Source organism: Penicillium argentinense, assembly GCF_028826775.1.
Source record: "Penicillium argentinense strain IBT 30761 chromosome Unknown utg000005l_segment0_segment0, whole genome shotgun sequence".
NCBI classification, from domain to species: Eukaryota; Fungi; Ascomycota; class Eurotiomycetes; order Eurotiales; family Aspergillaceae; genus Penicillium; species Penicillium argentinense.
The window spans coordinates 3,152,728-3,180,380 of record NW_026622664.1 but is presented as its reverse complement, the minus strand read 5'-3'; the positions used below and the strand labels follow the sequence as shown (position 1 = coordinate 3,180,380).

General features: G+C 52.4%; 11 protein-coding genes across 11 annotated transcripts; 4 read left to right on the top strand and 7 right to left on the bottom strand.

Moving 5' to 3' along the window:
* Window positions 1-235: 235 nt before the first annotated feature.
* N7532_005972 (putative eukaryotic translation initiation factor 3 subunit EifCh) lies at window positions 236-1,519 on the top strand (the record flags this gene model as incomplete). Its single annotated transcript, XM_056618466.1, has 4 exons — window positions 236-243; window positions 297-336; window positions 408-877; window positions 940-1,519. The coding sequence occupies 4 exons, from the start codon at window positions 236-238 to the stop codon at window positions 1,517-1,519; spliced, it is 1,098 nt and encodes a 365-aa protein (XP_056474625.1).
* Window positions 1,520-1,957: 438 nt separating this feature from the next.
* On the top strand, window positions 1,958-3,229 carry N7532_005971 (putative mitochondrial carrier protein; the record flags this gene model as incomplete). Its single annotated transcript, XM_056618465.1, has 3 exons — window positions 1,958-1,987; window positions 2,116-2,305; window positions 2,379-3,229. The coding sequence occupies 3 exons, from the start codon at window positions 1,958-1,960 to the stop codon at window positions 3,227-3,229; spliced, it is 1,071 nt and encodes a 356-aa protein (XP_056474624.1).
* A 474-nt stretch (window positions 3,230-3,703) lies between these two features.
* N7532_005970 (uncharacterized protein) lies at window positions 3,704-4,987 on the bottom strand (the record flags this gene model as incomplete). Its single annotated transcript, XM_056618464.1, has 1 exon — window positions 3,704-4,987. The coding sequence occupies one exon, from the start codon at window positions 4,985-4,987 to the stop codon at window positions 3,704-3,706; it is 1,284 nt and encodes a 427-aa protein (XP_056474623.1).
* A 246-nt stretch (window positions 4,988-5,233) lies between these two features.
* N7532_005969 (uncharacterized protein) lies at window positions 5,234-9,032 on the bottom strand (the record flags this gene model as incomplete). Its single annotated transcript, XM_056618463.1, has 3 exons — window positions 5,234-7,844; window positions 7,925-8,154; window positions 8,235-9,032. 3 exons carry the CDS (start codon window positions 9,030-9,032, stop codon window positions 5,234-5,236), a joined length of 3,639 nt encoding a protein of 1,212 aa, XP_056474622.1.
* A 1,892-nt stretch (window positions 9,033-10,924) lies between these two features.
* On the bottom strand, window positions 10,925-11,967 carry N7532_005968 (uncharacterized protein; the record flags this gene model as incomplete). Its single annotated transcript, XM_056618462.1, has 3 exons — window positions 10,925-11,038; window positions 11,107-11,415; window positions 11,482-11,967. The coding sequence occupies 3 exons, from the start codon at window positions 11,965-11,967 to the stop codon at window positions 10,925-10,927; spliced, it is 909 nt and encodes a 302-aa protein (XP_056474621.1).
* Window positions 11,968-12,380: 413 nt separating this feature from the next.
* Window positions 12,381-16,104, top strand: N7532_005967 (uncharacterized protein; the record flags this gene model as incomplete). The annotated part of the gene is given in 4 exon segments (XM_056618461.1): window positions 12,381-12,917; window positions 12,980-14,776; window positions 14,790-15,765; window positions 15,830-16,104. 4 exon segments carry the CDS (start codon window positions 12,381-12,383, stop codon window positions 16,102-16,104), a joined length of 3,585 nt encoding a protein of 1,194 aa, XP_056474620.1.
* A 2,459-nt stretch (window positions 16,105-18,563) lies between these two features.
* On the bottom strand, window positions 18,564-19,213 carry N7532_005966 (acetyltransferase; the record flags this gene model as incomplete). The annotated part of the gene is made up of 2 exons (XM_056618460.1): window positions 18,564-18,769; window positions 18,820-19,213. 2 exons carry the CDS (start codon window positions 19,211-19,213, stop codon window positions 18,564-18,566), a joined length of 600 nt encoding a protein of 199 aa, XP_056474619.1.
* A 646-nt stretch (window positions 19,214-19,859) lies between these two features.
* Window positions 19,860-20,343, bottom strand: N7532_005965 (uncharacterized protein; the record flags this gene model as incomplete). Its single annotated transcript, XM_056618459.1, has 2 exons — window positions 19,860-20,054; window positions 20,119-20,343. 2 exons carry the CDS (start codon window positions 20,341-20,343, stop codon window positions 19,860-19,862), a joined length of 420 nt encoding a protein of 139 aa, XP_056474618.1.
* A 1,300-nt stretch (window positions 20,344-21,643) lies between these two features.
* N7532_005964 (C2H2-type zinc finger protein) lies at window positions 21,644-23,580 on the top strand (the record flags this gene model as incomplete). Its single annotated transcript, XM_056618458.1, has 5 exons — window positions 21,644-22,937; window positions 22,997-23,137; window positions 23,185-23,261; window positions 23,318-23,408; window positions 23,474-23,580. The coding sequence occupies 5 exons, from the start codon at window positions 21,644-21,646 to the stop codon at window positions 23,578-23,580; spliced, it is 1,710 nt and encodes a 569-aa protein (XP_056474617.1).
* Window positions 23,581-24,124: 544 nt separating this feature from the next.
* Window positions 24,125-24,709, bottom strand: N7532_005963 (uncharacterized protein; the record flags this gene model as incomplete). Its single annotated transcript, XM_056618457.1, has 1 exon — window positions 24,125-24,709. The coding sequence occupies one exon, from the start codon at window positions 24,707-24,709 to the stop codon at window positions 24,125-24,127; it is 585 nt and encodes a 194-aa protein (XP_056474616.1).
* A 750-nt stretch (window positions 24,710-25,459) lies between these two features.
* N7532_005962 (DUF4246 domain-containing protein) lies at window positions 25,460-27,584 on the bottom strand (the record flags this gene model as incomplete). Its single annotated transcript, XM_056618456.1, has 5 exons — window positions 25,460-26,062; window positions 26,126-27,176; window positions 27,244-27,339; window positions 27,405-27,463; window positions 27,513-27,584. The coding sequence occupies 5 exons, from the start codon at window positions 27,582-27,584 to the stop codon at window positions 25,460-25,462; spliced, it is 1,881 nt and encodes a 626-aa protein (XP_056474615.1).
* Between the last annotated feature and the right edge of the window lie 69 nt (window positions 27,585-27,653).

Below are 27,653 nucleotides of genomic sequence, written 5' to 3'. Positions count from 1 at the left end.
GCGAGTCCGTCCAGTCGAGCATGCGGAGAAAGAAACAAAGCAGCGGCGGCGGGCGGTGTATCCGCACCGTATTGCCCCTCCATCACGACGAGTGTTCGTGGTACGGTAATACCACTATCGGTCCGACGCTAAGCCGGATATGGAATTGTCGGGCGCTCCGTCCTCAGGCTTTCACACAAACCGCCAACCCGCCCTCCACCACCAACCCATCCTTCTCGGTGCACCACCCTTCAATATGGCCGAGTATGTGTCCGCCCGTTCGATCTCAGAAATTCCATCGCTAACTCCGCTTTTAGAGCACAAGCCCCCCTCGCGGCCGTCAAGGTCGAGGCCCTGGTATGTCCCCCGAATCTGGAAAATCTTCAATGCCCTCGCCAGCGAGAAATACTCATTGTTCGGCGTTCTAGGTGGTGATGAAAATCATCAAGCACTGCAACCAGACTTTCCCGACCACCGCGACCGGCGCCCTCGTCGGTATGGACGTTGAGGGCACCCTCGAGATCACCAATTCTTTCCCGTTCCCCGTGGTCGAGATGCCCACCGAGTCGCACTTCGACAATGCCGCCCCGAACCCGGCCGCCTCTGCTCCCCGCGTCAAGGCCAACGCTGCTTACCAGGCTGAGATGATCCGCATGGTGCGCGAGGTCAACGTCGATGCCAACAATGTCGGATGGTACACCAGCGCCAACATGGGCAACTTCGTCAACATGAACGTGATCGAGAACCAGTTTTTCTACCAGAAGGATATGAACGAGCGAACAGTCGCCCTGGTTCACGACGTTAGCCGCAGTGCTCAAGGCAGCCTCAGCCTGCGGGCCTTCCGCCTCTCCGCCAAGTTTGTCGAGGCGTTTAAGGACAACAAGTTCAACTCGGAGGAGTGCGTGCTACGACATTGCAGAATCAAAGAAAGAGATCGGTATACTGACAAGATGACCACAGACTCCAAAAGTCCGGCCTCCGCTACCAAGATATCTTCGACGAGCTCCCCGTTGAGATCCACAACTCGCACCTGATCACCTCCTTTATCCACCAGCTGCAGTGCCCCAAGTCCTCCGGTCCCTCCGACCTTCCTCCCTCGCTCAGCGCCCTCGAGGCCAGCCCCTTCACCAAATCGAACGTCTTCTCCCCCAACTTCGACAACCTGTCGCTCAGCATTGACCCTTATCTGGAGAAGAACTGCGACCTCCTGCTCGACAGTATCGAGAACCACAACACCGAGGTCAACAACTACCAATACTACCAGCGCGTGCTCGGCCGTGAGCAGCAGAAGATCAACAACTGGAAGCAGAAGCGCACCCAAGAGAACGCCACCCGTGCTGCCCTCAAGCAGCCCCTCCTTCCCGAGGACGAGTGGCAGCGCCTGTTCAAGCTCCCGGCCGAGCCCAGCCGCCTGGAGAGCATGCTCAACACCCGCCAGGTGGACCAGTTTTCCCGCCAGGTGGACGCTTTCGTTTCGGCCACCACCGGCAAGATGTTTGCCGTCAAGGGCAACTTGCTCCCCGGCGAGGTTGCGAAATAAGCAGTGCGTTGACGAACGGCCCCTTTTTGGAATTGCATGAAACCACCTTTTTACGGCGTAGGGAGGGAAAATGTTCTATGGGATGTTAATACGACTTCCTTCTTCTTTTTGCTTGTATGACATGTCGAGTCTTTTTTTTTTTATGTCTGACGTGCGCGAAATTATATGGACTCGCATCCTCCCATAGAAAACAACGATGTTAGACATGATTTACAGCGTTCATTGATCTATTTGCTGCAGTTTCCTACGGGTTGTATACTTCACTTGTCGTAGATAGGCTAGCCCTAACGAGTATAGGGCAGATCATCTCACGTGACATTTTTATGATTTCATCGCTGATGTACTCCGATCAACCTGGTTATGGGATTGAAATGTGAAGAAGCTTGCTCTTTTACTCTTTTCTGTTTTCTTTCTTTTCAACCTCTGACTCTGTCATTCATGTACAACACGCACTCTGATATCTGGATCGTGAGTAGATCCATTTATACATTCTGAGGCTCCACCTGACGGCCCCAGACCCGCCATAGTGACATGGAACTCACAGAGTCGATTCATTATCCGACAATGCTAACAAGATGCGACGATTCCATGAATAGGCCGGCGCATTTGCTGCAGTCGTCGTCGACTTTGTCGTCTATCCATTCGATACCCTGAAAACTCGCATCCAATCGCCAAACTACGAGAAAGTATTCAAAGATGCGCGTACAGGCGCTATACGACGCGATGTTCTCTTTCGAGGACTATACCAAGGCGTCTGGAGCGTGGTATTTTCCACAATACCATCATGTCAGTTCATATTTCTGAAGCCCATTCAATCGAAAAATGTTCAAACAATTGATATGCATCTGCAACAATCCAGCCGGCGCATTCTTCACAACTTACGAAGCCGTGAAAAGCACACTCCACGACTCATCGACAAGAAAGATTTCCCCCGAAAATTCAAACTACTTCACCCAAGGCTCGAATGCGAGTATAAAATTACCATTCACCCATTCCCTACCAACACCAATAATCCACGCCATCGCCTCCTCAACCGCTGAAATGGTCTCGTGCCTCATGCTCACCCCAGCCGAAGTCTTGAAACAGAACGCGCAAATGGTCCAGAGCTCTCAAGAAAGTCACAAAAGAAGCAACGTCACAGCCATGCGTCAAGTTCTCTCTCGATTCAAGGCACGCCCCTGGCGTCTGTGGAGTGGTTACACTGCGCTAGTCGGCCGGAATCTTCCATTTACAGGATTGCAATTCCCTCTCTTCGAGTATGTCCGTATAAACGTAATCAGTTGGCGAAGACAGCGAAAGGAGAGGCATGCCAAACGAGGCGAGAGTAAGTCATATTCCGAGACGATGGATCAGTTGGCTGAGCGGGCTGGGTTAACGGGTCTTTCGGCCTCGGTTGCTGGTCTTGTTTCTTCGACCGTGACGACGCCGATTGATGTTATCAAGACCAGGGTTATGTTGTCTGCTACAGAGGAATGTGGACCTCCTTTTGATAAGGGTAAGGTCGAAACAAGGGCAGGTGTGTTGACGGGGAAGAAGGGAACTTTCGAAGCGAGTAGAGAGATCTGGAGGATGGAAGGTGTGAGAGGTCTATTCAAGGGTGGTGCTATACGAGCTGGCTGGACGGCACTTGCGATGAGCTTGTATCTGAGTCTGTATGAAGGTGGGCGGTTTTATTTGGAGAATCGACGGAAAGCATTGGATGGCGTTTGATAGAGGACTTTCCTGCAGCGCCTGATATAGTTCCAATCAAAGGCATTTACTGAATGTTGGTTGATCGCTTGGAAAAATTCCTGCCATGTAGGCCGAAGCATATTAGCTTGAAAAATAGTAAGGCGAAGAGAAAGTCGAAGACACGGGAATTGGATATTGTTTGACAAGTCCGAGAAAATAGCTACAAATGCTTTTTGTCAACTAGCGCATCAATCATTGTATTGCAATCACATCATAGAATCGTATCTGTCGTAAAAAGGGGTCTGGTCTGTCGATCACAGCCCTCGGCATCGCAAGTGAAACCGAATGGGTAAAGAAAATGAAAACACAAAAGTCACTTCAGTCGCTCTCGTATACAAAGAAATAAGTCCAAGGAATCCCAGAAAAAAAAATCCTCCCATATTTTTTTTCTCGTATCAAACCGAAACGAGAACGTATGATATCCAGATTGAGGCCAAATACACATGGCCACAATTAGAAAGTAGTCAGTTTCTTGAACCAACTCGACTTCTTCGGTCCAGAGTTAGGCGGTCCCCGCTCTCGATCTCCATGTCGACTTCCATGAGACCGCATTCCACGATCCCGCTCGTAGTCTCCACTGCCTGAACTGCTCTTAACACGACCGGCTTTCCTCCGATCCCGGAGCTCGTCATATTCTTCATCAGGCATATCACCATACTTCTCCCGGCGTCTGGCACGACGACGGACGGCTCGACGGGCCTCTTCGTCGGAAGAAAGAGAGTGGCCATTTTGCCCATCGCCAGCGGCTACCGGGGGGACGTCGAGGACAGTCGGCACGATTGGCGGGGGCTCTGGCGGCTCGTCAGCCTGCGAATAGACCCAGGACGAGATCTTGTCCTTCTTGTTACCACCCATGTTACCGTGGTTGATACCACCCGTTCTTAGTGGCTCACGGGACTGTTCTGGCGGCGGTACTGCCTTGGACTTGCGACGACGGGCCTTGGAGTCGTCCGCCGTTCGTGGACCGCGACGACGATCGTTCTCTTGATCCTCGGTGGGGAACGCGTCTGCTGGCTCAACTCGTGAACGGCGGCGCGACGCTTTAGTAGCTCTCTCCTCCTCTTCACGCTGGCGTCTGCGCTCGCGGCGCTCAGCTGCCTTGGCTTCAGCAGCAGCTTCGGCTTCACGAGCCGCCTGTTCTTCTCTGGCACGACGTTTTTCACGAGCTGCGCGTCGAGCTTCCTTCTCCTCGAGGCGTCGCTGCTCTTCTTCCTCACGGGCACGTTGTTCACGAGCTTGGCGCTCTCGTTCCCTTTCTTTTCGTCGTGCGTGTCTTTCTTCGGCTTCTCGTGCTTCCATTTCGCGGGCCTCGGACGGTGCTTGTCGAGAAGAGCGTTTGGAGCGTCGGGCTGCTCGGCGAGCTTCGGCGTCTTCCGCTTCTGTTTCACCACCTGCGGCACCTGCAACGTCGGTTGTAAACCCTTCAGCGTCTGTATCAGGTCTCACGGATCGGCGACGTCGATCGTCTCTTCGTGGCCGACGGGGGTCGTCACGCTCTGTCTCGGTGAAGCCTCTGGATTCCTCGTCGCGGTGGGAGCGAGATTTCCGGCGTTCAGGCATCTCGGGGCGGGTGCTTTTTCTCAGGGAGCCGAAAAGACCCATGATTCCTCCAGATTCTGGTTTCTTGGGGACTGTACTGGAGCGTTTGAGACGGCGTTCTTTGGGGGCGTCGAAGGCAGGGTCATCGGGTCCTGGCACAATGTCTGGAGCCTGGCGTGCCTGCTCTGCGTCAACCATGACAGCATCCTCATCGTCGCCTCGGGGACGAGACTAGAAAATATCGACGTTAGCTAAGGCCCTTTCATTTGTTCATTCGCCAGGCACTATTACTCCGCTTACCTGTCGTTTCGGCTTGCGCTTGGAAGGTGCAGATCCCCTAGAGCCCTCCTTGGGCGACTGTTCCTCGGCATCTGCCTTGTCAACCACAACCAAATCGTCATCTTCAATAGCGTACGGGTCCCGGGGGGCTAAAATAACAAACTATTAGTTTCCACTGAGACTCTTCCCACGAAATCCAGTCTTACCTGACTTGCGCCTCTCTGCACGTGGCCGCTCCCGTTTTGATTTAGACGCGTTGATGCCCATCAGCTTGGCGGCCTTATCGGTTACCTCAGGCTTCTCGTCTGGAGGTGAAGGCATAGCACCTTCATCTATATCATCGGATGCCCGTCTCGACGCAGACTTCGATGGCGGTTTTCTGACGGCGGCGGCGTCAGGTCTGCGCGACGACTTCGTTCTTGGTGGCGGCGCTCCGAACATGAAACTGGATAGGTTGGCGGCGGCACGTTGCTGCTTCGATGATCGCGCCTCGCGCTCACGTCTCTCCTCGCGTTCCCGTCGCTTCTCTCGATCAGAGGATGACTTCTCAACCTCTGCGTCGGGTTCTTTGGGTTTGGACTTGGAAGATTTCGACTTTGCTGGAAGCGTCTCCGCCTCCTTCTCCTTCTTCTTGGGCGGCTCTGTTTCATCTATCGCCTCGCTTTCCTTTTTACTGGACTTCTTTGGCGGCGGAGCAGCTCCCCAGAAGCCCCATCCAGAGTTCGTACCAGTACGTTCCACCTTCGAGCGGTCTTTCTTAGAGGACTTGGGTGCCTCCTCAACTGGTTCCGGCGGAGGAGTTGGAGGAGCACCTTCCTCTGCTGGAGCAGCCACGGGCTCTGATTCTGGTTCTGGCGCTGCCTCGGGTTCAGGCTCGGCGGCGGGTGATTCCTCGGGAGCAGGAGGTGGAGGTGGAGGCTCCTTGGCAGCCGCTGCGGCTGCGGCTTCGGCCTGAGCTTTCTTATACTTCTTGAGCTCCTTCTTCGACATCTTTGACAGATCTGGAGCAGGAGGCTCAGGTTCTGGTTCGGGCTCCGGTTCGGGTTCGGGCTCGGGCTCTGCAGGTGGCTCGGCGGGCTCATCTGGGAAACTACCAGGAAGCAGGTCACTGGAACGCTGTTTCTCCTCTTCCGGCTCAGGTGGCGGGTCGTCCTTGCTCGAAGACTTGCTCTTTAACTTGGAACTCTTCTTAGGCTCTTCTGCTGGAGGTTCTGGCTCAGGCACCACTTCAGGCTCCGGCTCTGGTTTCTTCTCCTTGGTCTTGGTCTTGGAGGATTCCTTGAGTTTGTCCTTTTTGTTCTGTTCGAGTGCTTTGATGCGTTCTGCCACAGAAAGCTTAGCAGTGGATGTTTTCGTCTTCGACTTTTCCACTGGCGGCTCGGGCTCAGGTTCGGGCTCTGGCTCTGGCTCCCCTTCTGGTTCCTTGGGATCATCTCCGACGTCGATGAGAAGGTCCTCCTCGGGCCTTTCTTCTTTCGGAGTCGGCTTCTCTTCAGCTTTCTTGGTTGTCTTGGCCTTTGGCGCGGAGCCTCCCATCAGCGCACCCCAAAAGCCCTTCGACGCAGGCTTTTCTTCTTTGGCAGGTTCGACGGCCTTCTTCTTGGTACTCTTTGACTTGGGGGCCACATCTGCCCAGATGTCATCGGCATTGTCGTTGTCAGCTTCAGGTTCCGGGGTTAGACCTTGGGCGGGGGGAGTAGGGGCCGGTGGCGGCGGTTCTTCGACATCTTTGCCCTTCTTTTTCTTCTTGTCTTTTTTCACAGTGACACCCCAACCACCCCAGTCTTCCTCGGCTGGCTTTTCAGGCTCAGCCTCTGGAACTGGCTCAGGCTCAGGTTCAGGATCTGGTTGAGGTTCTGGCTCTGGCTCGGCAGGAGGCTCAGGGTCTGGTTCCGGTTCTGCTGGCTTATCCGACGGAAGCTGAAATCCATCTTTTCCGGGAATGGGGAGGCCCTTCTGGGTCAGTTTCTTCTCCCGCCTCTTTCTTTCCTTGGAGGACAAGTTCGCCCAGTCGTCATATAATGGATCCAGCGGTGCAGCAGGTTCGGGTTCAGGCTCGGGCTCCGCTTCTGGCTCCGGTTCAGGTTCTGGGTCAGGTTCAGGCTCCGCAGGGGGTTCTGGTTCGAAGGGCTCTGGTTCAGCTTTCCCCTTTTTCTTCTTCTTGTCCTTAGTCGGGACATTCCAGCCAGCCAATTCTTCTTCTTCCTTTTTGGTTTCCGCTGGCCGTTCCTCAATCATTGGCTCGGGGTCTTTCAATTTCTTGTCTTTCTTCTTACCAGCAGTACCCCAACTGCCCATCCAATCGTCATCTGCGGGTGGTGGTGGTGGTGGAGTAGGCTCTGGATCCGCGAGGAGGTCGATTTTCTTCTTTTTATCCTTGGACTTGGTGGTAACATTCCAACCTGAACCCCAGTCATTGTCAGGTTCAGCAGCGGCCTCTGCCTCTTTGGCTTTGGCTTCCTCTTCTTCTTGTGCTTTTCGCGCGGCCTCTTCCTTGGCAGCCTTTCTGGCTTCCTTAGCTTCCTTGATCGGCTTATTCCTCTCCTCCACGTCCTTCACCTTCTTTTCCCATTCCTTCTTTGCCTTCCGCTGTTCCTTCTTAGAAAGGCCTGTAAACCAAGACTCGTTTGTTGGATCTGGCGGAAGTTCTTCTTCAGGTTCGGATTCAGGCTCGGGCTCAGGCTCGGGCTCGGCTGGCGGTTCGGGTTCGGGTTCAAGTTGACGTTCCGTCTCCGGCTCAGGATCAAGAAGACCCTTCTTTTCTTCTTGTCTTTGCCTGCGATGGTCCCCCAACCCCAGTCGTCATCTGCCTTAGACTCCTCGGCTGGTGGAGATCCCAAATCGCCAAAATCAAACCCACCAGGGGTCTTGGTCTTCTTAGCATTCGTAGCCCATGGGTTCGTGCTTTTTTCGCCAATGGCTCCGACACCACCATCTTTGCTACCGGTGTTCCAGTCTTTACCCCAGCCACCGAAGCTGAAACCAGTTCCTCCAGTTTTGGGGCCGGTATCAAAATTTAAATCGAGCTGGGGTGCCCCGTCATTCAGGCTAACATCCTGGAACCCGCCGGGTGGTGCCTCGTCGCCCTAGAAAGAGAATCAGTAAAGTCGTTCGAAATTTGTTGAGGAGGCAGTCAGTCATACCTTTCCTTTCTTCTTTTGCCAACTGTCGCGAACCCAGCCCAGTCATCTCCACCGCCGCCACCGTCGGCCTCATCGGCCCAGCTGAGATTGTTAGCGGGGGAAGCTTCAGCGGCTTTGCGTGCCTCCTCTTCCTCCTCTTCCTCTTTCTTCGTCTTCTTCTTACTGCCGGCTGTTGTCCAAGCATTCCAATCTTCATCACCACCTCCTCCATTATCTCCACCGCCATCACCACCTCCCGCATCGCCGCCTCCGTCGCCGCCACCATCACCACCACCACCACTACCATCACCGTCTCCCGCATTATCCGAGCCACCTCCTGTATCTGCCGGAGGTGGAGGTGGAGCCGCCTTTTTAGCAGCGGGTTTCTTCTTCTTATGTTCACGGACACCCGTGTGATTTTCAAAATCAATGTCGACATTCAAAGCACCGTCTTTCCAGAACGAATTTTTATTTGGCTTTCGATGATGCTTTGTCGCGGGCGTCGAAAGCGCGACAGAGTAATCCGACGTCCGTCGCTCGGCCAGCGGAGGCAGCGTCGAGTATTCGGGGGGCACATCGGCAATGGCATCATCATATGACGGTGGCGGTTGTGTGTACGATGGAAGGAGTCGAGGCGAACGGAGCCCCAATTCATACTGGGGCTCATTTTTGAACGTAGACACGAGTCGTAAGTGTTCCGCAAATGTTCCCAGCACTAAAGTCTCCCAGACGTCATCCACAAGTTGATTCACCGCATCTTCCCCGCGCAGTTGCTCCTTTGCGACGGCCTGGCCACACTGCGCAGAGCGAAAGTTGTCGAAGGCGGGCGCAATAATCTCCATGATGAAATCGCATGCGCCGAATCCACTGCAGTTGCGCTGACCCGATCAGAGACCCGTTTCGTTGGAGTATAGGGGAGAACACATGGGCGACTAGATTCGAATGTCCCCACAGGAGACGTCTCGGGATGAGTCAAGGGAAGGGACGCAACGGGAATCGTCTCGGTCGGACTGAGGCAGAACGAAGTGTATAATTCAAGGATGATCTCGAATCTTCGACCTGGGCGAGCGGAAAAAGCGCGATAGCCACCCGGCACGACCAGCGTGGTTCGAGGCTGCTGAGAACGAGGGAGCGCAGCTGCGATAGCTGATAAGCGGGCTATACAGTCGCACAGGTTGCAGAGGCTGTTGCGAGAGAGAATTCGAGGTTTAGTTTTGTAGTTGCCACTCGGGAAAGGGGAAAAATCAGGGAGAAGAAGGGATCAGCTGAAGGAGGCAGGGATGGAAAAGCAGTCGGGGCGGTGGAGGCTGATCATTCATGACGACGCTGTACATACCCTCGATCCCGACCTCCCTTTTTCGCTTCCGACACGCCTCTCGCACTCGATATATCACTCGGTCTCGATCACCACTCAAACATTTACCAGCGAATTCTCTGATATTATTCTCAATTGCTTGCGACGACGAACTCCTGTTCGGGGCGACCCGAGGCCGAGAAAAAAAAGCTACCGAATCAGAAAAAAGGCGATGGCTGGGACGAACCCCGATCACCGCGAGGACACCCCATGTTTACTTTGTCTACTAATAGTCCCTTCCGGTTCGACTCCGGCACCTCCTCTTCGTCCGTATGTTGAATTTTCCCAGCGATCCCCTGCATCCCTCGAGCCCCCAGTCACGCACAGCTGCACCTACATGCAGCCAACCCCAACCCTCCTATCGATAACAGATGCGCCCCTCCATCGCAGCACCGCGACAGCTCCACCGGCCCTTGCACCACTCCAGGGATGGCCAGCTCTGCACAGGATCCTAGAGTACCCCAAAGTACAGGTATGTATGGCCGGACTCCTCATGCATTTCCAGGTTTGGCTTCACCGCATGTCCACCAAAAGGGAAATCAAAACAAGAGAACCGCGGAACTGCCATGCGTCGTCCATGGATCCGAGGGACCGTAGGTGCCCGATTAGGCCGCGGGAGGGCCCGTTTGCACGGAATGCTGTGTGGATTTAGTCCTGTACTTGGGTCTGTAGCTGTACTTATGTATAGTATGCCCTTGGTGTTTCGGCCAGGGCTGGTACATTGCGCGTGGAAGAATGCAGGGTCAGCAGTGCGGGGAAGCTCTCTTCCAATGATAGTTGTATATATCGAACCCCAACACTATATTAGTACGAACTACTATGGCAGTGAACATCATGACTTGAACATCAACCGGTGCTCCCAACGTCACTACCTGGTATGGCCTGAAATTTGCACATACCATCATAGTCTTCTGCAGGGTGAATGCCTTGGGTTGCTTTGCGCACGCGCAACACGTCCGTTTTCTCACCGCCACTTCGACGCCGGACCCAAAGCCCACCAGTGCGGGGGTTGTCTCCGCTCTGGAGGATCAGTGGCCCTTGACCCGTACGGGCGAATCGGAGCATACATTATGATGATGGAGAAACCAGGACAGTGGACGATTAAGGTATGTTTCAGCCACCGACCGAAATGAAAAAGCAGACGGGACTGACGCATTGGATATTGTATAGAACTCAAGCACAAAAGAACAAGGCGCAGCTACAATACAGCGACAAAAGAAAAAGGGAATAGAGCGACATGCAACGTTGGGATAAGAGAACAAAACACACGAGGCCATACAAGTCCAGACCGATCATGAGGAACCTTTTTCCTACCTATTCCATCAAACACCTCCCAAAACCGGGTCGCCACAAAAATACACAGAACCGTTTATCTGCCCTTTACTCTTCCGACTCACGTCCGGTCAAGGTCAAATACTCGGGCTCCTCCCCGTAAACCTCCAGGTGTTCGCGTCGATACCGCTCGTGATCTTGCACTTGTCGCTGGTGGTACACCTGTATTCGACGACATTAACTGATGATCCTAGACCACTATCGCGCACTAACGACAGGAAGTAACTCACATTCTTCTCGGCATCAGTCAACTGCTTCCATTCACCGGAGATATGACTCGTTGAGTCCTTGACTGTCATGTGCTTGAAATCACCGCTGGCCCGACGATCCATTAGGAAAAGAAGCCAAGCATTGAGGGGTCTCTTGGGCAGTCGGTCGTCTTTCAGCGGTGGATAGGACTTCCGGACGCTAGGCTCGCGCTGCAGGGCTTTACGAGCGTAGTTGGCGGTTCTGATCTCGAGAGGGGTATGCGATTTGAGCCATGCATCATAGGCGGCCCGGTTCGCGACCTTGTTCTCCTCGGCCTGAGTGCGGAATCGCTAAAAGAACGTCAGTATGGAGCTAGATTTCATTGGGGTTCCCTGGGAACAACGCTCGAGACGTACATCAACATAAGACGGGTCCGCTTTCAACTCCGAAGCGGCGATCTTCATCATTTCCATTGCGAGCTCCTTATGGCCCTGTTGGCGGAGTTCCTGAATCTTCTGCTGCGCAGCGAGGATGTAAGCACTCTCCGATCGGCCCTTAGGAACCTCGAGCGCGGTCTTTTTGAGGTCTCTGATATGTTGCAATGCAGCGCGCTTCTGCTCCTGCGCAAGCTGCTTCTCGGTAAGCTCCTTCTTTCCCTTCGTTCCCTTTGGCCTTCCGGCCTTGCCCTTCGGGCTATCGGAGGCTGTAGCAAACGAACAGACTTGCTGCGAGCTAAAGACAGACACGCGACCAAGCTGCAGGGTCGCCGATCGAGGTTGCGAGCCGAGGGAAAGTTGGCGCAGCTGGTTCTGCAGCTCCATCACGCGAGTAGGACGAGCCAAGGCATTGCCGACGTGCAGCTGTCGAAGCGCACCCGCGCGGATAACCCACTGGGAAGCCATGGGGGAAAATTATGTATGATATACCGGAAAGTCCTGTTAAGCGTGAAGTTCGAAGCACAATGAACAACGGAGCACAATGTCAATGTGGAAGGGGGGTTCCCTGACGCAAGCGGAGGAGGCTAAGCGTCGCAGGTGTCATTACATAATCCACCATAACAAGCCTCCGCCTTGGGACTAGTGTCGCACGTGACAGCAACCAGGGTGATGTCAAGGCACGTGACGCCTCTCGGTGCCTGGACTCGCACCTTCCGAAAAAGTTGCCTAGGCAGTTGCACTCGCTCGTCACCAACTGCGCACCAATCCCGACCCAGCGATACTCATGGAAGCGGCGTGACTCCCGCTACTTCAATTGATCGACGGCCCGCGGTGTTTTTGACTTCGCAGTAACACTCACTCACCGTTGGCCTGCAACCATGGCTAGCCGCAACGAACGCTCACCATCTCCTGCAGGCAGTACTCACTCCTCGTCGCGTGGCAGTCGCAGGGACCGTGACGACAGCCGCCCCGAGAGAGGTCGACGGGACGATGAGCGTCGTATCCGCTTCAGACCCAACCCGCAGGTGAGTCGAATTCCTGCTTGGAGCTCCGCCTGGTCAGAGCACTTGCTCGAGCATGGCGGAGCAGTCGGCATGGAAGCGTTTAAAGCTAACTTTGAGTCGACTCAGCGGGATCGCTACGGCCGTCGCGATGACAATCACTATGTCCCTGGAGACCGATCCAGATACAGACAGCCATCCCGAGATCGCCGCCGAGCCGATGACCGCGAAAGAAATTACCACAGGCGAGATGATTCGCGCGACCGCGACCGCGCGCGTGATCGGGACCGTGACCGCGAGCGTGAGCGCAGACGCCGTGAAGACTCCGCTGATCTGAGGCACAAGTCTCGGCGTGAGGATAGCCGCGACCGCGACCGAAGCTATCGACGCCGATCCCGAACCCGCTCTCCAGTGGTGAGTATATTTGAAAATGCTATTTTCTCGCCTAGAACATGATTGCTAATGATACTTGATAGCCGTCGAAGTCATCTACCCCTGCACCACACGAAACCGACGAACAGAAGAAGGTCAACCGGCTCGCCAAGTTGGAAGCCTGGAAGGCCAAACAAAGCGAACAGCTCGCAAAGAAGCAGGAAGGAGAAGTAGGCTCTCAGAAGATTCTTGAAGCGATTGACCGCAAGTCCGGTCTGTCTCCAGCCGTTGGTTCACCCTCAACTCCCGTGACCCCTGCCGACCTATCGGCATCTACTGGTTATGCAGGAAAGTTCGACCCGAAGGCTGTTGCCCGGAATGCAACGGCCGCAAACGCCACAACGGGCTCGCCCGCTGTCCTCGGCATGGATGTTACGGTCCCTGAATCAGCCAGGGCTCCGACAATGCCTACGCGCACTGCGCAAGAAACCGAGTCTCTCAAGCCCCAAGGCAGCGTGGGTGGGTTTGCGTTGGGGGCCAAGCAACCTTCTGAGAAAGAGAAACCATCTGAAAACCGCGACCTGGGATTTGATGAAGAGGAATCCACCCACAAGAGGCTGAAGGAGCTGCCCAGCCTTGCGCTCGATGATGGTAACGATTATTTCGACAATGATGACGGAGCGGAAGATGGCGAATTCGACAACCAAGAGTTCAACGAAGAGAAAGCGCGGGCTGCGGCAGAACAACGGCGACAGCAGCTTCTCAAGGACCAAACCAACGAAGATGTCGCCATAGCAGACGCACCAGCTCAGCCCTCTGGATCTACAGCGATGGAAATTGACACAAACGCGGAAGAGGAGGATTTGGATCCTTTGGATGCTTACATGGCAGAGCTGAACCAGCAGCTTGATACTCCTGGCTCAACCGAGTCTTTTGGTCATTCTGTTCCAACCAAGAAGGACAAAGAGGCGGGAGAAAACCAACCAGAGGCCTTCTTTGGAGATGACGATGGCGTGGACATGACTGCGGTTGGCAACGAGGATGCTGACGATGTCTTGGCTATGGCCAAAAAGAAAAAGAAGAAGGATGTTCCAAAGGTCGATCACGCAAAGGTTGATTACGAATCTTTCCGCAAGGAATTCTACCAAGAGTCTGATGAACTGAAGGAGATGAGCGAGGAAGAAGTAGCCAATTTGCGTCAAGAAATGGATGGTATCAAAGTTCGCGGCCGTGACGTCCCTAAGCCGGTTCAGATGTGGGCTCAGTGTGGACTGGATCACACCACTACGCAGGTCATCAATAACCTTGGCTATGAGAACCTCACTTCCATTCAATCTCAGGCAATTCCGGCTATCATGTCCGGTCGCGATGTGATTGGTGTCGCCAAGACAGGCTCTGGAAAGACAATGGCCTTCTTGATCCCCATGTTCCGACATATCAGAGATCAAAGGCCTCTCCGAACTATGGAAGGTCCTATCGGCTTGATTATGACACCCACCCGTGAACTCGCTTCGCAGATCCACAAGGACTGCAAGCCTTTCCTGAAGGCCTTCGGCTTGCGAGCCGTCTGTGCGTACGGTGGTGCCCCGATCAGAGATCATATCGCCGAACTGAAACGAGGCGCCGAAATTATTGTTTGCACTCCAGGGCGAATGATCGACCTTCTCGCAGCCAATGCCGGCCGGGTTACTAACCTGGCACGTGTCACATATTGCGTCCTTGACGAAGCAGATCGCATGTTTGACATGGGTTTTGAACCACAGGTCATGAAGATCATGGCAAATATTCGACCGGATCGCCAGCTAGTACTTTTCTCCGCCACCTTCCCTACCGCCATGGAGGCGCTGGCCAGGAAGACGCTCAATAAGCCTGTCGAAATTATTGTCGGTGGACGAAGCGTCGTGCCTCCTGGAGATCACCCAAATCGTCGAAATTCGCAATGAAGATCAGAAGTTCATTCGTGTGCTTGAATTGCTGGGCAGGCTGTACGCCAGTGATCAAAACGAAGACGCTAGATCACTCATCTTTGTTGAGCGTCAAGAATCCGCTGATAACCTGCTGTCCGAGCTGATGCGGAAGGGCTACCCCTGCGGATCTATTCACGGTGGCAAAAACCAGGAGGATCGTAGCGACACCATCAGTGCCTTCAAGGGTGGTGTCTTCCCTGTGATGATCGCCACCTCCGTTGCAGCCCGTGGTCTTGACGTGAAACAACTTAAACTGGTGATCAACTATGATGTCCCTAATCACCTTGAGGACTACGTCCACCGTGCTGGTCGTACCGGACGTGCTGGAAACACTGGAATCGCTGTCACATTTCTGACCGATACCCAGGAGCGCTTCGCTGTCGACGTTGTTAAGGCACTCCAGCAGAGTAATCAGGAAGTTCCCAAGCCTATTATGAGCATGGCTGAATCTTTCCTCAAAAAGATCAAAGACGGAAAAGAAAAGTCGAGCCATGGCTTCGGTGGTAAGGGACTGGAGCGCCTCGATCAAGAGCGCGAGAATGCTCGCAAGCGTGAACGCCGCGCCTTCAAGACTGGCGACGAAGAAGACGAAGAAGACGAAGAAGGAAAGGAAGACACAGCCGACAAGGGCGAGGATCGCTTCGCCAAAGCCCTTTCTTCCGTGCAATCTGCCACTACTTCAACCCCGACCCAGATTCCCGGCGTACCGAAGGGTATCGACCTCGACGGCCATATTACTGTTCACAAGACCGAGAGAGAGCCTCCTGGCTCCAAGAATACTCTCGACAAAGTGGGATCTGCTGTGGCGGATATCAATGCCCGCCTCAGCAAGGCTGGTGTTATGAGATCCGGTGTGCCCATTGACAATCGTGGTCCCGATGCAGGCCAGTTCCATGCCACTCTTGAAATCAACGACTTTCCCCGTAAGTACCCACTGTCCCTGAAAATCTCACCATGACTGATGCTAACCTGACTCCCTCGATACAGAGAAAGCTCGTTGGGCCGTTACCAACCGCACGAATGTCGCCAAGATCCTGGAAGCAACCGGAACCTCTATCACGACCAAAGGCAACTTTTATCCTCCCGGCAAAGAACCCGGTCCGAATGAACTGCCGAAGCTGTACATCCTGGTGGAGGGAGAGACCGAGATTTCCGTTACGAATGCGATGCGTGAGCTGATGCGTCTGCTGAAGGATGGCACCATGGCGGCGGCTGATAGTGATGCCCGTGCTCCGGCTAGTGGCCGCTACAACGTCGTCTAGACGCAGAACGGAGTGATATGGAGTGAATTTATGGCGCGCAGATAGGAATTACCGACATAACAGCATGATTGCTTAGCTTTGATTTCGGTACCTAGCTTGCCCAAATCAAGTCTCAACAAACGTGTTCGTCCATTTTAAGTAGTAGCGTAGGGTAGTTTCCGTGAAGGACTGAAAGTCTGGGCAGGGAAACCGAGAGTAGGGGAAGTGTAAGATGACCTCGTGGCATAGCCGCTCGTCCGTTTAATCGGATTCTTTTGAGTTGCGTGCACATATTGTTGCTCCAGCTGAATGTAGATGGTATTGGGCGTGACGATAACAAGTCCCTGAAGTAGGTACACCGTGTATTGAGGGCGCAGGGTGCCCAGGCCTTGCAAACCAGTCTTGAAGCCGAACAAAATATGCGACCCTCAGGAAATAGGTAGGAGTGTGATCTCTGTGATAGAGAGTATGAATGACTTTATCTGCACTATAGAGTTGTAGAAAGCACGAAGGTACTACACTGTATGTACTATCAACATAGACGTTAGAGGTCCCCCTCTGCTCGAGATCGCTACCGCAGAGCTTCTCTCCGTCTTCGTCTATCATTACAATCTATCCATCTTGGCCGTGTTTTTTGACAGAAAATTCAGAAATGCGATTATTTCTCAGTAAGCGGCAAGTATATTTTGAAATATTCTGGTCCTAGAGCAGAACTACCTGGCCCAAGAGGTAGATGCCAGTGGCATTTTTTTATTTAGATTATGAGACTGACGTTGCGTATGAGGGGGAACTTTTACATCTCAATTGGGCAAGCTCTTCAAGATTTTCTGGCCTGTATTTGCATGTTGATGCTGATCTAGTACAACGCAGTAAATGATACAACCCCCCGACATCATTCTAACCCGTTGGGGTGTTTGACTATAGACATTTCGGATCCGTCCTGTGTAGACATTGCCAGGCTGTAAGTTCAGAGATATTGGCCATCACGCGAGTATTCTATATACTTCATTCTGTACACGTCTCCTTTTACTCATAATGCCAGGGTGCCCGTTTAAGTAGATTTTGTTGTCTGTAGAGATGATTGCAAGGTATCGAGCGTTAGGTGAGAAGGTCTCACGCAGCTCTCCGGAAACGTGTAGAGAAATGCACCGAGTGATCTTACTTCAGAGGTCGAGCAGTGGTACTGGACACGCAATATGTGTATAGGGAATTTTCGTCATCGTCACCCATCCCACAAGCTACAATATCGTCGTTGGGCAGGTATACGATTGCCAGTATTTGACCAGGCTTTGCCTGATCAAAGGCATGCAACAGGCTTTTGGTGTCCGTATTTCAAACTCGGATAGTATTTTCAGAATCACCTGTTGCAAGTGATTTTCCATCTGGTAAGAATGAAATGACTGGAAGAGTACATGCCGGAAGTTCGAAGAAGACCTCAAGACTGCATGCCACAATATCAAATAATGAATGGCAAATGAATGGTCTCCAGAGACCATGAGTGCATGCCTTCTATCAGCCAGGCACCTCACTAGTGTTGCGACTTCGCAAGGTCAATTGTCCAGAAATTTTCCACTGTACATAAATTTCAGAGCTTGGGTTGCCCTCCACCTGAGATAGATCATGAGATGGAAGCCAAGACTTATCGTTTGGGGAGAAGTCCGTATCGATGAAACCGGCTTGATGGCCCTCAAGATCTATCACATATTCTGATCACATAAGGTCCATAGAAGGGACTCTGCGAATCCACCTGGGTAACCTATGTCGAAAGACTTTTTTAGCCAAGCTCTATTCGGGGGAGAATATCTTGGCAGACAAGGACCATCGGTGGGGCGAAAGAATGGTCATTCTTTACCACTGGTTGACGAACCGCTTGACGTCTTTCAAAAAAAAAAGCCAATTCTCTAATGCTCGAGCTAGAAAAAATGTTAAGAATATTATCAAAATTTGACCATAGCATGCTTACTGAGAAAAGCAAAATCAGCCTGTCTACCATATTCTAGGGATCCATAGGTGTTAGGCCTGCTGAAATAATGTGTTGGTGACCATCATTCTTCCGTTCTGTAAGGCTACAGGGTATCGAGGACTTGAAATAGTAATATTTGCGTACCTGGTCCTTCGACATGATCACCAAAAGTATCCTTTTGAGTAATGTTAGAGCTCTGAGTGTCCAATTCGTTTGTTGGATTATTCGGGCAGAGACACTGTAGAAGACCGCTTCCCATGATGGAAGGTTTAATCCAGTCTCAACTGAGGCATTCGTGAGCTGTATATCAGGTACAATTCCTCGGAGGAGAATAATTCGAGGTATGTTGACGGCGAATGAGAGTGCCTTTTTTTCGCTTTTATTTGTTCGTACTACACAAGCGCCAGGTAGGGGCGGGGCTGGAGGTCAGCTGAAGCTGCATGAACCTCACATTAGGGATGCCATGAATAGGAGAATCGCAGCCCAAATTCATGCATACCAAGTATGCCGGCGGTAACTAAGTTCTCGCCATCGAAGCAATCTCGTCACCGAGGTTACTGAAATCCACAAACCCAAACTTCGCATACAAAGGCGCGCCATCTTTGCTAGCATCCACATATGCGGCAACACCCTCGACATCAGCTAGCTCGCAGCCCCATTTAACAAGCATCGATCCAGCTCCTCGTCGTTGATAGTCAGGATGGGTAGCGACAGTGTCCAGATCTACAAAGTCAGTAGTTACGAAGAGATATGTTCACAACTGGGACACAGACAAAAATGTTTTTTATCACCCATAACGCGTTTCCGATTTTCCTCTTCTTTCTGGAAGAATTTGTCGCATAGCGTTTTAGGCATCTCTTCATGCCATGGTGGGTAGCGGTCGCCACGATCTTCCGGCATCGATGTGTCCCATTTCGCATACGCTGCTATGCGCGGTCGGCCGTGGTGGTCGTTTGACTCGGTATCAATCACCTTAACGTATTTCTGAAAGGGCTTCTGCGTGAAATCGCGGTAGTTGGCATCTGTTAACCATTGGCGGACTGCTGGTGTGTTGGGGAAGACGCGACGTAGTTCTGGGTCCGAGAACGCTGCGAACCAAAGGTCTGTGAGAGCTGGCAAATCATCCACAGTCAAGGGTTCAAGCTTGAGAGACGAGGGTGCTGGCATTGCTGTAGTTGCAGTAGAATGAAGTCGCAAGGAACCTGAAGGACGAGGTGTAGTCAACGAGTGGAAACGCGGGGAACGTGACTTGGACAGTTTGGGTCGGTGCGACTTTCCCGCGATGGGTTCACCGATCACAAATATATACAAGTGTCAAGTTTACCTGGCGGCAATAAAGTGGAGATACACTAATGTAGTACTTGCAAAGTGCCCGAAAGTGCTTTGAATGCTAATTTCTTCGCATATTCGAGATGATATGCCTTACTATGTATCATGGCCTCTTGATCGTAGTATCACTCAAACGTTCACTTGACAGGACGCAATGGGATCTGATGCAGAATGGGTTGGATAGACTCAAGCCTGCTCTCCCCCAAAACTCCAGATGGAGCCCTGCAGCTATGTGTGCCAAAACTACCCCTTCACACCGACACCATTGAATCCTGTCAAATCAGCAGGCTCCAACTCCGAACCAACCCACTCTTGGAGAGGTAATGTATACTCCGGACTTTCCCTCGTAAAACCAGAGATCGCTGTAAAGTCGACGCTGGAAAACTGTGCAAAAGAATTGAAAGATAAGAAATTTAACGCCCCCAAAGAATTTCGAAACCAGGAGAGCTCAGAACGAGCTGCCGTGCTTTATCAGTTGGCGGATTTATTGATAGGCCGCCATTTTCCTTTGGTCATCCTGCGCTCGGTTTGCTCTCTCAGCTTCGCTTACTTCGTTCAAAGTCTGTGCTTGCGTCTTCAACTTTTGTTCTGCAAGCTTCGACGCTAGCTTTCCCTTGTTGGCGGACGACGCGGTCTCGGCCCGTTTCTGTAACCCCACAATGATTAGTGTCTTCCCGTTCTGTAGATCGCCGTGGTAGGAAGCATATCGGGATAGCAAAGGAACAAAACGTGGTTTAACTTACCTGTGCAGCAATAGCAGCATTTGAACGTGCCTCGTCACCACCCCCTTGCGCTCCTCCCGGGGAACTGTCCCCGAGCGTCCGACCCGGGGTATTCTTCCAATTGGCTTGTGCAGGGACGGAAGCTCGAGGGGCAGTCGATCGATCCGAGGGGTTGGTTCCGACAACACGACCGGTACCGGCGAAGGCGTCGGGCTCGTTAGAGGAGCGCGAGCAGATATTCCCCATGTTTTTTGTTGCGGGTGGACACCCTGGGGTTAGTGCGGAGGCCGTGGGGATGTGTGAAACGAAACCAAAGGCAGGGGTGGACGAGGGAGGAAGGGAGGGAGACGTGTGGATGCAAGCTGAGAGTCCGAGCTAGGTGGAGCAGTGCAGAAGATCGAAGCCAGTCACTGTGCTGCGTACCTGCATGTTCAAGGGGAATCTGGCAATCACAACGGGCAAGCTGAGCCGGAGGTCAACAGTCACGTTGCGATTAGAGACAGCGATAAGAGGGCACGTGGGGTTACGTCAGCACCGAGATCTCGGGGAATTTGCCTCTATTCGATCTCACAACGTAAATCTCGATCTATACGGTATGACAGATATCGACAGGGCTAACGATGGGAGTCGCCTGGTTAATGCGACTCACATGACCCTTCAACTCACCCGAGTTTCACGGTGGAGCCGATCGAAGGGTGACTGTGGCCCGGGGAGATGCCCGCGGGGGAGAGATTATTAGTCATCAAAAAAAGGACGGTGAAGAGAAGACGCACCTTCCGGAGAATGCTGGGGAATGCCTCAGCTTGCCTCGACTAGTGCAAGCAAAGACTCGAGTCACTTCACCACTGTCGCTCCTGCCCTCCTCGACCACAATGACCGCCGCAACCGGTTGACCGCTTGCCAACACGCACGCTTCGATTCGCCCGCAAACTATGACGCCTAACCCCCAAGGTCCTCACTCGCCCGGTGTCCCAAGGTCCTCACTTCATATTTGGGAGTCGCAGAGGCTGCCCCCTCTCTCCTGATTGTGGACTTTTCTGCTGCTGCAGCTCCTCGATTTCGGTTTTTATTTCGTCTCCAAGGTCCTCGTTTTACCTGAAATCTTGTGCTGCACGACGATCGTTCGCCATTTTCTCCGATTGCGTCGGTGATCCTCTGCCGACGTAGTACACACTTTCCCGGCGGATGACACAAACGTGAGACGACTTGCATTACCGTGGAGGGGCATATCCGAGTGGACTCTCTGGTTTACATACTGGGGCCTCGTGCATTCCTGGGTGGACGCTGCAGTGGCCTTGAGAACTGCCGGTTACGTGATTGAACGGCCATCAACTTGAGCCCGGATCTCGTACCTGCCAGTTCTACGACGAATTCACTTGCCGGTCGCACCTTCTCGTCAGCTCGTCAACCGTCTTTTCCCCATTGAAATTTCCCCTGGTGCCGGTACCTGCTCCTGTCGCGACACCGGTCTTTGCCTTTTGCCTGTCTCACAATCCTTTTACCTGTACCCCTCCAACCCAATTCCCCGACGTGGTTCGTGCACACCATGTCTTCCCAGCCCCAAGGAGGCGATTTCTGCCTTGAGTGCCGTTGGGAGGGATTGCATATCGATGGCAAGAACCCCGGTGACGCTTCGGGGATCCAAACCCAGCCTCAGTGGACGTGCTCGCAGCCTGAAAACCATACCGTGCTCGCAGACGCGCAGCCCGACGATGGATGCTGCGAGGCAGACGACTGTGCGCTAGATTGTGGGTCGGTATGTGACGGCTTCGTGGACTGTGACGCTTCGACCGTTTGCTCCGTTGCTCATTGCGACGACATTCACTGCGGCGACACACACTGCGATGAGACTCAATGCGAAAGCACTGACCCTGCCTGTTACGAAGATCACTGCTGCGACACCACTCAAGACGAAGACTGCGCCTTCGACTCCTTCTTTGGCCTGACTACCCCGTTTTCCCTGGACGGATCTAGTGACCTTCCGTCGACCGCGATGGCAACCCATGTCGCCGGCGACCAGGGCAAGCCGATGGACCAAACCCTCCCGGGAACTATCGACCCCTGCTATCACCAAGACTTCCTTCATTCCTACCAGACGCATGCAAGCCATTGTGAGCAAAACGTTTCGAGCCATTTCGAGTGTCATGACTTCCAGAAGGACCTGCAGGGGATGTTCACGCATCAGCCGTTCCCTCCCCAGACAGAGGTCAACCCGGCAGATGTCTTCCAAATGCTTGGGATGTGCCCGGACTACACAGTCTGCCACGACCATGTCGCTCCTGCTCAGCCTACCGCGACTGAGCTGGAAAAGCCCAACAACACCCCGACACCGGCCAGCTTGAACTGCTTCCACCCCGAGCATCACCATGTCCACGGCTCCTTTAAGAACCCCAACGACCTCCAGCTCAATATTCCGCGAGGGCCTCATCGCAACCATCATCGATGCCGTGTTCACCACCACCATGCTCACCCTTACTCACCATACTCTCGCCAATCCCGATCCAGTGTGAGCTCGCACTTCATCTCGAGCCCGGGAGAGACCCCGCCGCCACTGGACGGAGGTGTATCATCCGTCTTGACCACCCCTGACTTCTCTACCGAGGACAATGACTTCCACATCTGCAAATGGGTTATCAACATTCATGGCATCAAGGCCCCATGTGGTGCCACTTTTGCGGATTCGGGTGCTCTCCAGGACCACCTTGTTGCCTCCCACATGAACACAGTGGATGGTGCCAGAGGCAATGGATACTATTGCTGCTGGGAAGGATGCCATCGTCCGGATGAGCCATTTTCTCAAAAGTCGAAGCTTCAGGGTCATTTCCTGACGCACAGCAACTGTAAGTGATCTTACCTTCGATGGATATCATTAAGAATACAGACTCACCATCTACCGCAGACAAAAACTTCAGATGCTCTGTTTGCGGAAAAGCCTTTGCTCGCCAGGCGACTTTGGATCGGCATGAGCGCAGCCACCGAGGCGACAAGCCGTACAAATGTAAGGATTGTGGCAAGACATTCACGGATAGCAGTGAACTGAGTAAGTTACCTTTCTATCGTAATACGTATTATTACTCATTGTCGCAGAAACGCACTCGCGAACCCACAGTGGCGAGAAGCCATTCAAATGCACTTTCCCAGGATGCAATTTTACAACTGGAGACGTGAGTTTCCATATAAAACCTGTATTTAAAACATTCCACTCACAATTCCTCCTCAGTCTTCCAATATGTCTAGTCACAGATTGACTCATGGTGAACGGAAACATAAATGCCCTTACCCGGGATGCACCAAGAGCTTTACCCGACCTGGTATGTATAGAGTCATGGTTACGATTGTAAATCAAGGACCAGTATTAACTTCTCATCTTGCTCAGACCAACTGAAGCGTCACCAGCGAACAACCCACAAAATAGAGACTCCTTCCCTCCTTCCATCGCCAAGTCACGACCAATTCACAGTCGCCCCCTACGCTGTCGTCTAATACTTCGTTGCAACAAAATACCCCTTGTGTAATGTATGACTGTCACGCTATTACGACCTACAGAAACGGTGCTACGTGTGGCCGGGCGTATCGCGGCTTTCTGGGAAATGAATAGGAAGGGTGCCGTTTCATGGAAGGGACTCCTCTCTTCCATAAACGGGTACCCTTTTCATTTCATCCATGTTTGAGTGATCTGGCGTTTTTACTGTATGAGGAACATCGTATCACCAGACTCCGATTTATCTGGTGATATTGGGAATTGATGATTTTTCACGTACTGTTGCTGCCAGGTTTTGCTGCGCTTTTATGATATGTTCAGTGCAGCTACGATACTGGCAATGTTTATGTTAATAATGATCTTGATACCACGGTCTGAAACAATGAATCTTGTTCAATGAACTTCGACGTCGATGTCTCCCTAATTATGCAATCGACATGTCCGACACGGCCATTTTCTGATGCACAATACCCTTAAGATACGATAGCCGTACAAATCCCCGATAAAAATACAGTCCAGCTACCATCTCAAAACTCCATATCCAACCTAATCATCATGAGCCCTTTCCTCAAGAATCTCAACAGCATTCCTCAACTCCCTCACCCGCTGCCCAACCCTCTTTTTAACCTCCCCACGCACATCACCATTTACAGCCTGCGCATCAAAATTCGTCTCAACAACCGGACCCTGCTTCTCAGAACCCTTCAGCGTCTCACTCGCGCCCGTCGTATAAAGCTCATAAACAGCAATGAGCTGATTCAGCGCATCGCGCGCAGACTCCCGATCCGACGCGGCATAGATAGTCGCACTATCCGTCGAGTCCGTCGCGATCTCAAACTCGTCTTTCGCGATCTCATACAGGTCTTGCAGCTCTTCGATTAGATTGTCGGCGGTAATGTCTGTCGGCGAGGCGGAGGGCGAATACGCGCGGAAGGCGAGGTGTTTGTTGCACCACGCGGCTGGGGTGTGTCGGGTCCAGAGGGAGGAGTGCTTTGTAATCGAGGCGTTGCGATTGGTAGTAGTGATGGAGTTGTGTAGAGCTCGGGGGTTTTGGAGGTTTAGGCTTGGGAGGAGACGGGGTTGGCGAGTGCGGAGGCGGGTTAAGCGTGTTCCGACGCTGAGGGAGGACATTGTGCTTGTAGTTGTTGATAACTGCACAGAGATTTGGGAATTGTACTTTGCAGATGCAGTATTTATATTCGTCTCGCAAGTACTTTGGGTTGTGGACGTTGAGTGAATGAGGTGAGCTCGAGGCACCTTGGGGAACCAATGACGGGAACCAATGACGTATGTCACGTGTTGATAAGATGTATGCTCCGCGTTTTCCAGGTGGGCTGACTTGTCGTGCCCTAAATCGTTTTGTTGGGACTGAAACAGATCTTGAAGAGAGGCTATATTTTAGTGAAGAAACTGGGCTGTTGTTGGATCGGTGGAAATGGTCGATATAGGTGGCATCAACAGTCGATTTCTAAGCCATCGACTCTGGATCCCGAATCCCGAGGTCGCGAGGTCGCTGTGATTGAAGAAAGGAGTTTCGAGGAGGTTTAGCTAGTACGGTCGAGTTTTATAATAAAGTAGATTTGTGGTTCGTATTGCATGATCCTAAAGCTCGAATCATACGATTTTCTTAGTGCGGCTCGAAGGATCAGGCAGCAAGCCACCCTCGGCCCTAGCCCCCAAAGCTTTGGCGGGAAAAGAATATCAAAGTCACCTCCAGCAGCATAGATCTTGGGATAATTGCCATTCCTGTTGCTAAAAACAAGAATTTGTGTTCGACATAAGAGATGGAAGGAAATTAAAATCAGATTATGAACAAAGACGTATAAACCATGAATTATGAACAGAAAAGCAGGTCCGTCCTGAAGCCACCTGCCGGGGTAACTAGTGCTCGCAAAGACTGAAGCTGCCCTCTTGAAACTCCTTATTTTGCTTCTCAGCCGTAAGTCCACGCTCTTTCATAAGCTCAAGTCGGTGCGCCTTGGCTTCTTCAATAGACATGGCTGAATGACCCGGTGTATCAGCCTCTTCCGTGGTTTTCTGCCTTTTCGCAGGCCGATCGGAGGTTTCACTTCCGACAGAAGCATCCTTGGTCCTTATCCAGTCATCTCTCTGCGGTGGGACATTAGCCGAGGAAATAACGCGCCGATGAGGATCGACAAGGAAAAGCGCAAGGATCTTGCGATGGCCAGGCTTGGACCGGTCCTCTAGAGAAAACGGAGATACGCAGTGTTGAAGTGTATTGGGAAAGGTGATGATTCGACCTTCCTTAGATACCACGCTGCCGAGATCTTGCGTCGTCAAGCAGGTCACCATGTTGGACCAGTCGTCGGGATATCCATACACCTGGTACATGAATTGGTGTTGGTCTTGCTCGTAGCTGAGATCGATCATGTCGGCCATCCCGCGATGGCGGAAGGCGAGCGAGCTGGTGGTGATGTTCTCGCTGTCGTAGTAGTAAATTGCCGACGCAGCGATTCGCTCGTTCTACACCAGAGTAGGACGTTAGATAAAGGTCAGAGAATAGAGTCAAAAGGGGAATAAACTCACAAGTTGGCCCTCGATATGCCAGCTTCCACCCTCATACTCCGGCTTTTCGGGAGTCAACTCGATATTTGCCAGCTTGACAATAACCTGAAGTTTGCGGTGGGCAAAGTCTTTCCGGAAGTTGATAGGGTAGGCTGCGGGTTCGTGGGACCCTGTCTCGGTAATTTTGAATTCCCCAGGCTCAGGCAGTTTGACCTTGCGAGTAGCGTCGAATTCTTCCCGGAGTTTTTCATATTCTTCTTCGTCTCCGTCCTCATCATATTCCGGTCCATCTTCATAGCCTTCTTCCCACTCGACTTCTTCATATGGGATTCTCTCGCTATGGTATGGTTTTTCAGTTAAAGATTTCTCCCATAGGGGCACAGTTCGTGCTATGATGCGTTCGACAGCTTGGTAGAGCGTGCGGTGCTTGACTGGGTGGGCATTGTTTATGTAGGACAGAATGCGGCATTCTCCGTCATCAGTGAGTTCGATATCACACGGCATCCACTGGAACTTCGTGCTGAGCACTGGCAGGACGGATATGTCCATTTTATAAGGCCCTGATATGACCTTAGACTCCCTGTCCGGTGGAGTAGGAAGGACTTCACCTTCGCCGATATGATCCAAGCAGTCTTCAAGGCCGAGGATCTTATCAGGAAGGACCCGAGTTTTGCCGTAGAGAACGGAGAAGAGGGATGGGTGCACTAGATCGAGCACCTTGTCATCAGAGCCAGGGTGGTAGTCTTTCTGATCCTCGGGAACATCTTCAAGCGGCTTCACTGCCTCCTTCAAAGCATCTTGGAGATCTGTGGTAATGGCGGTATCCGACTTTATCACTCCGTGATCGAAGACCTCGACATATCCATCTTTCTCTAGGAATGAAGTCTTCCATTGCAACTCTTCGATGATCCAGTCCATCATCTTGGGGGTGACATCCTGGCCACTCTGGGCGACTTCTTCGCGCCATTTGCCGGTTATGGCCTCATCAAAAACCTTTCGTTCCCACTCGGGTTTGTCGGTGATGGCATTCATCACCTGCATCATGGTGATTTCTCTCTTCACGAGCAAATTGCTAGAAAATGGGAGGAATGTCAACATCGAAGAACACATGCAAGCAAATCCTGGCGAGAAACCCGTACTCGAGACTACCATTTCCCAGGTCATTTGGATCCAGCGCGTTGACGAAACCTCTCATCATAGTGGCGGTGGAGGTGGTCAATTTCTTCATCATGTCACTAAAAAAAGAACCATATCAGCATCGGCAATCATCTACAAGCATCAATCGATGATAAAGACCTACTCAAGACTTTCTTCGCCATCTTCCGGGAACCAACTGCTGCGCAGCTCGGTAACGTTTGGCTGGACGGGTTAGCAATCGCCCACAAGGGAGGCGTAGAATGAAGCTCACGTCTGGATGTGCATTCAAGGGCACATTGAACCCCGGCATCTGGGTCTGTGACCACTCTCTGACAGGAGCCATGCTGGATACTCAAGCTCAGACGAGTCGTCTTTGGAATATTTTCCTGAAGGTTGTTTAGAATGTTGCGTG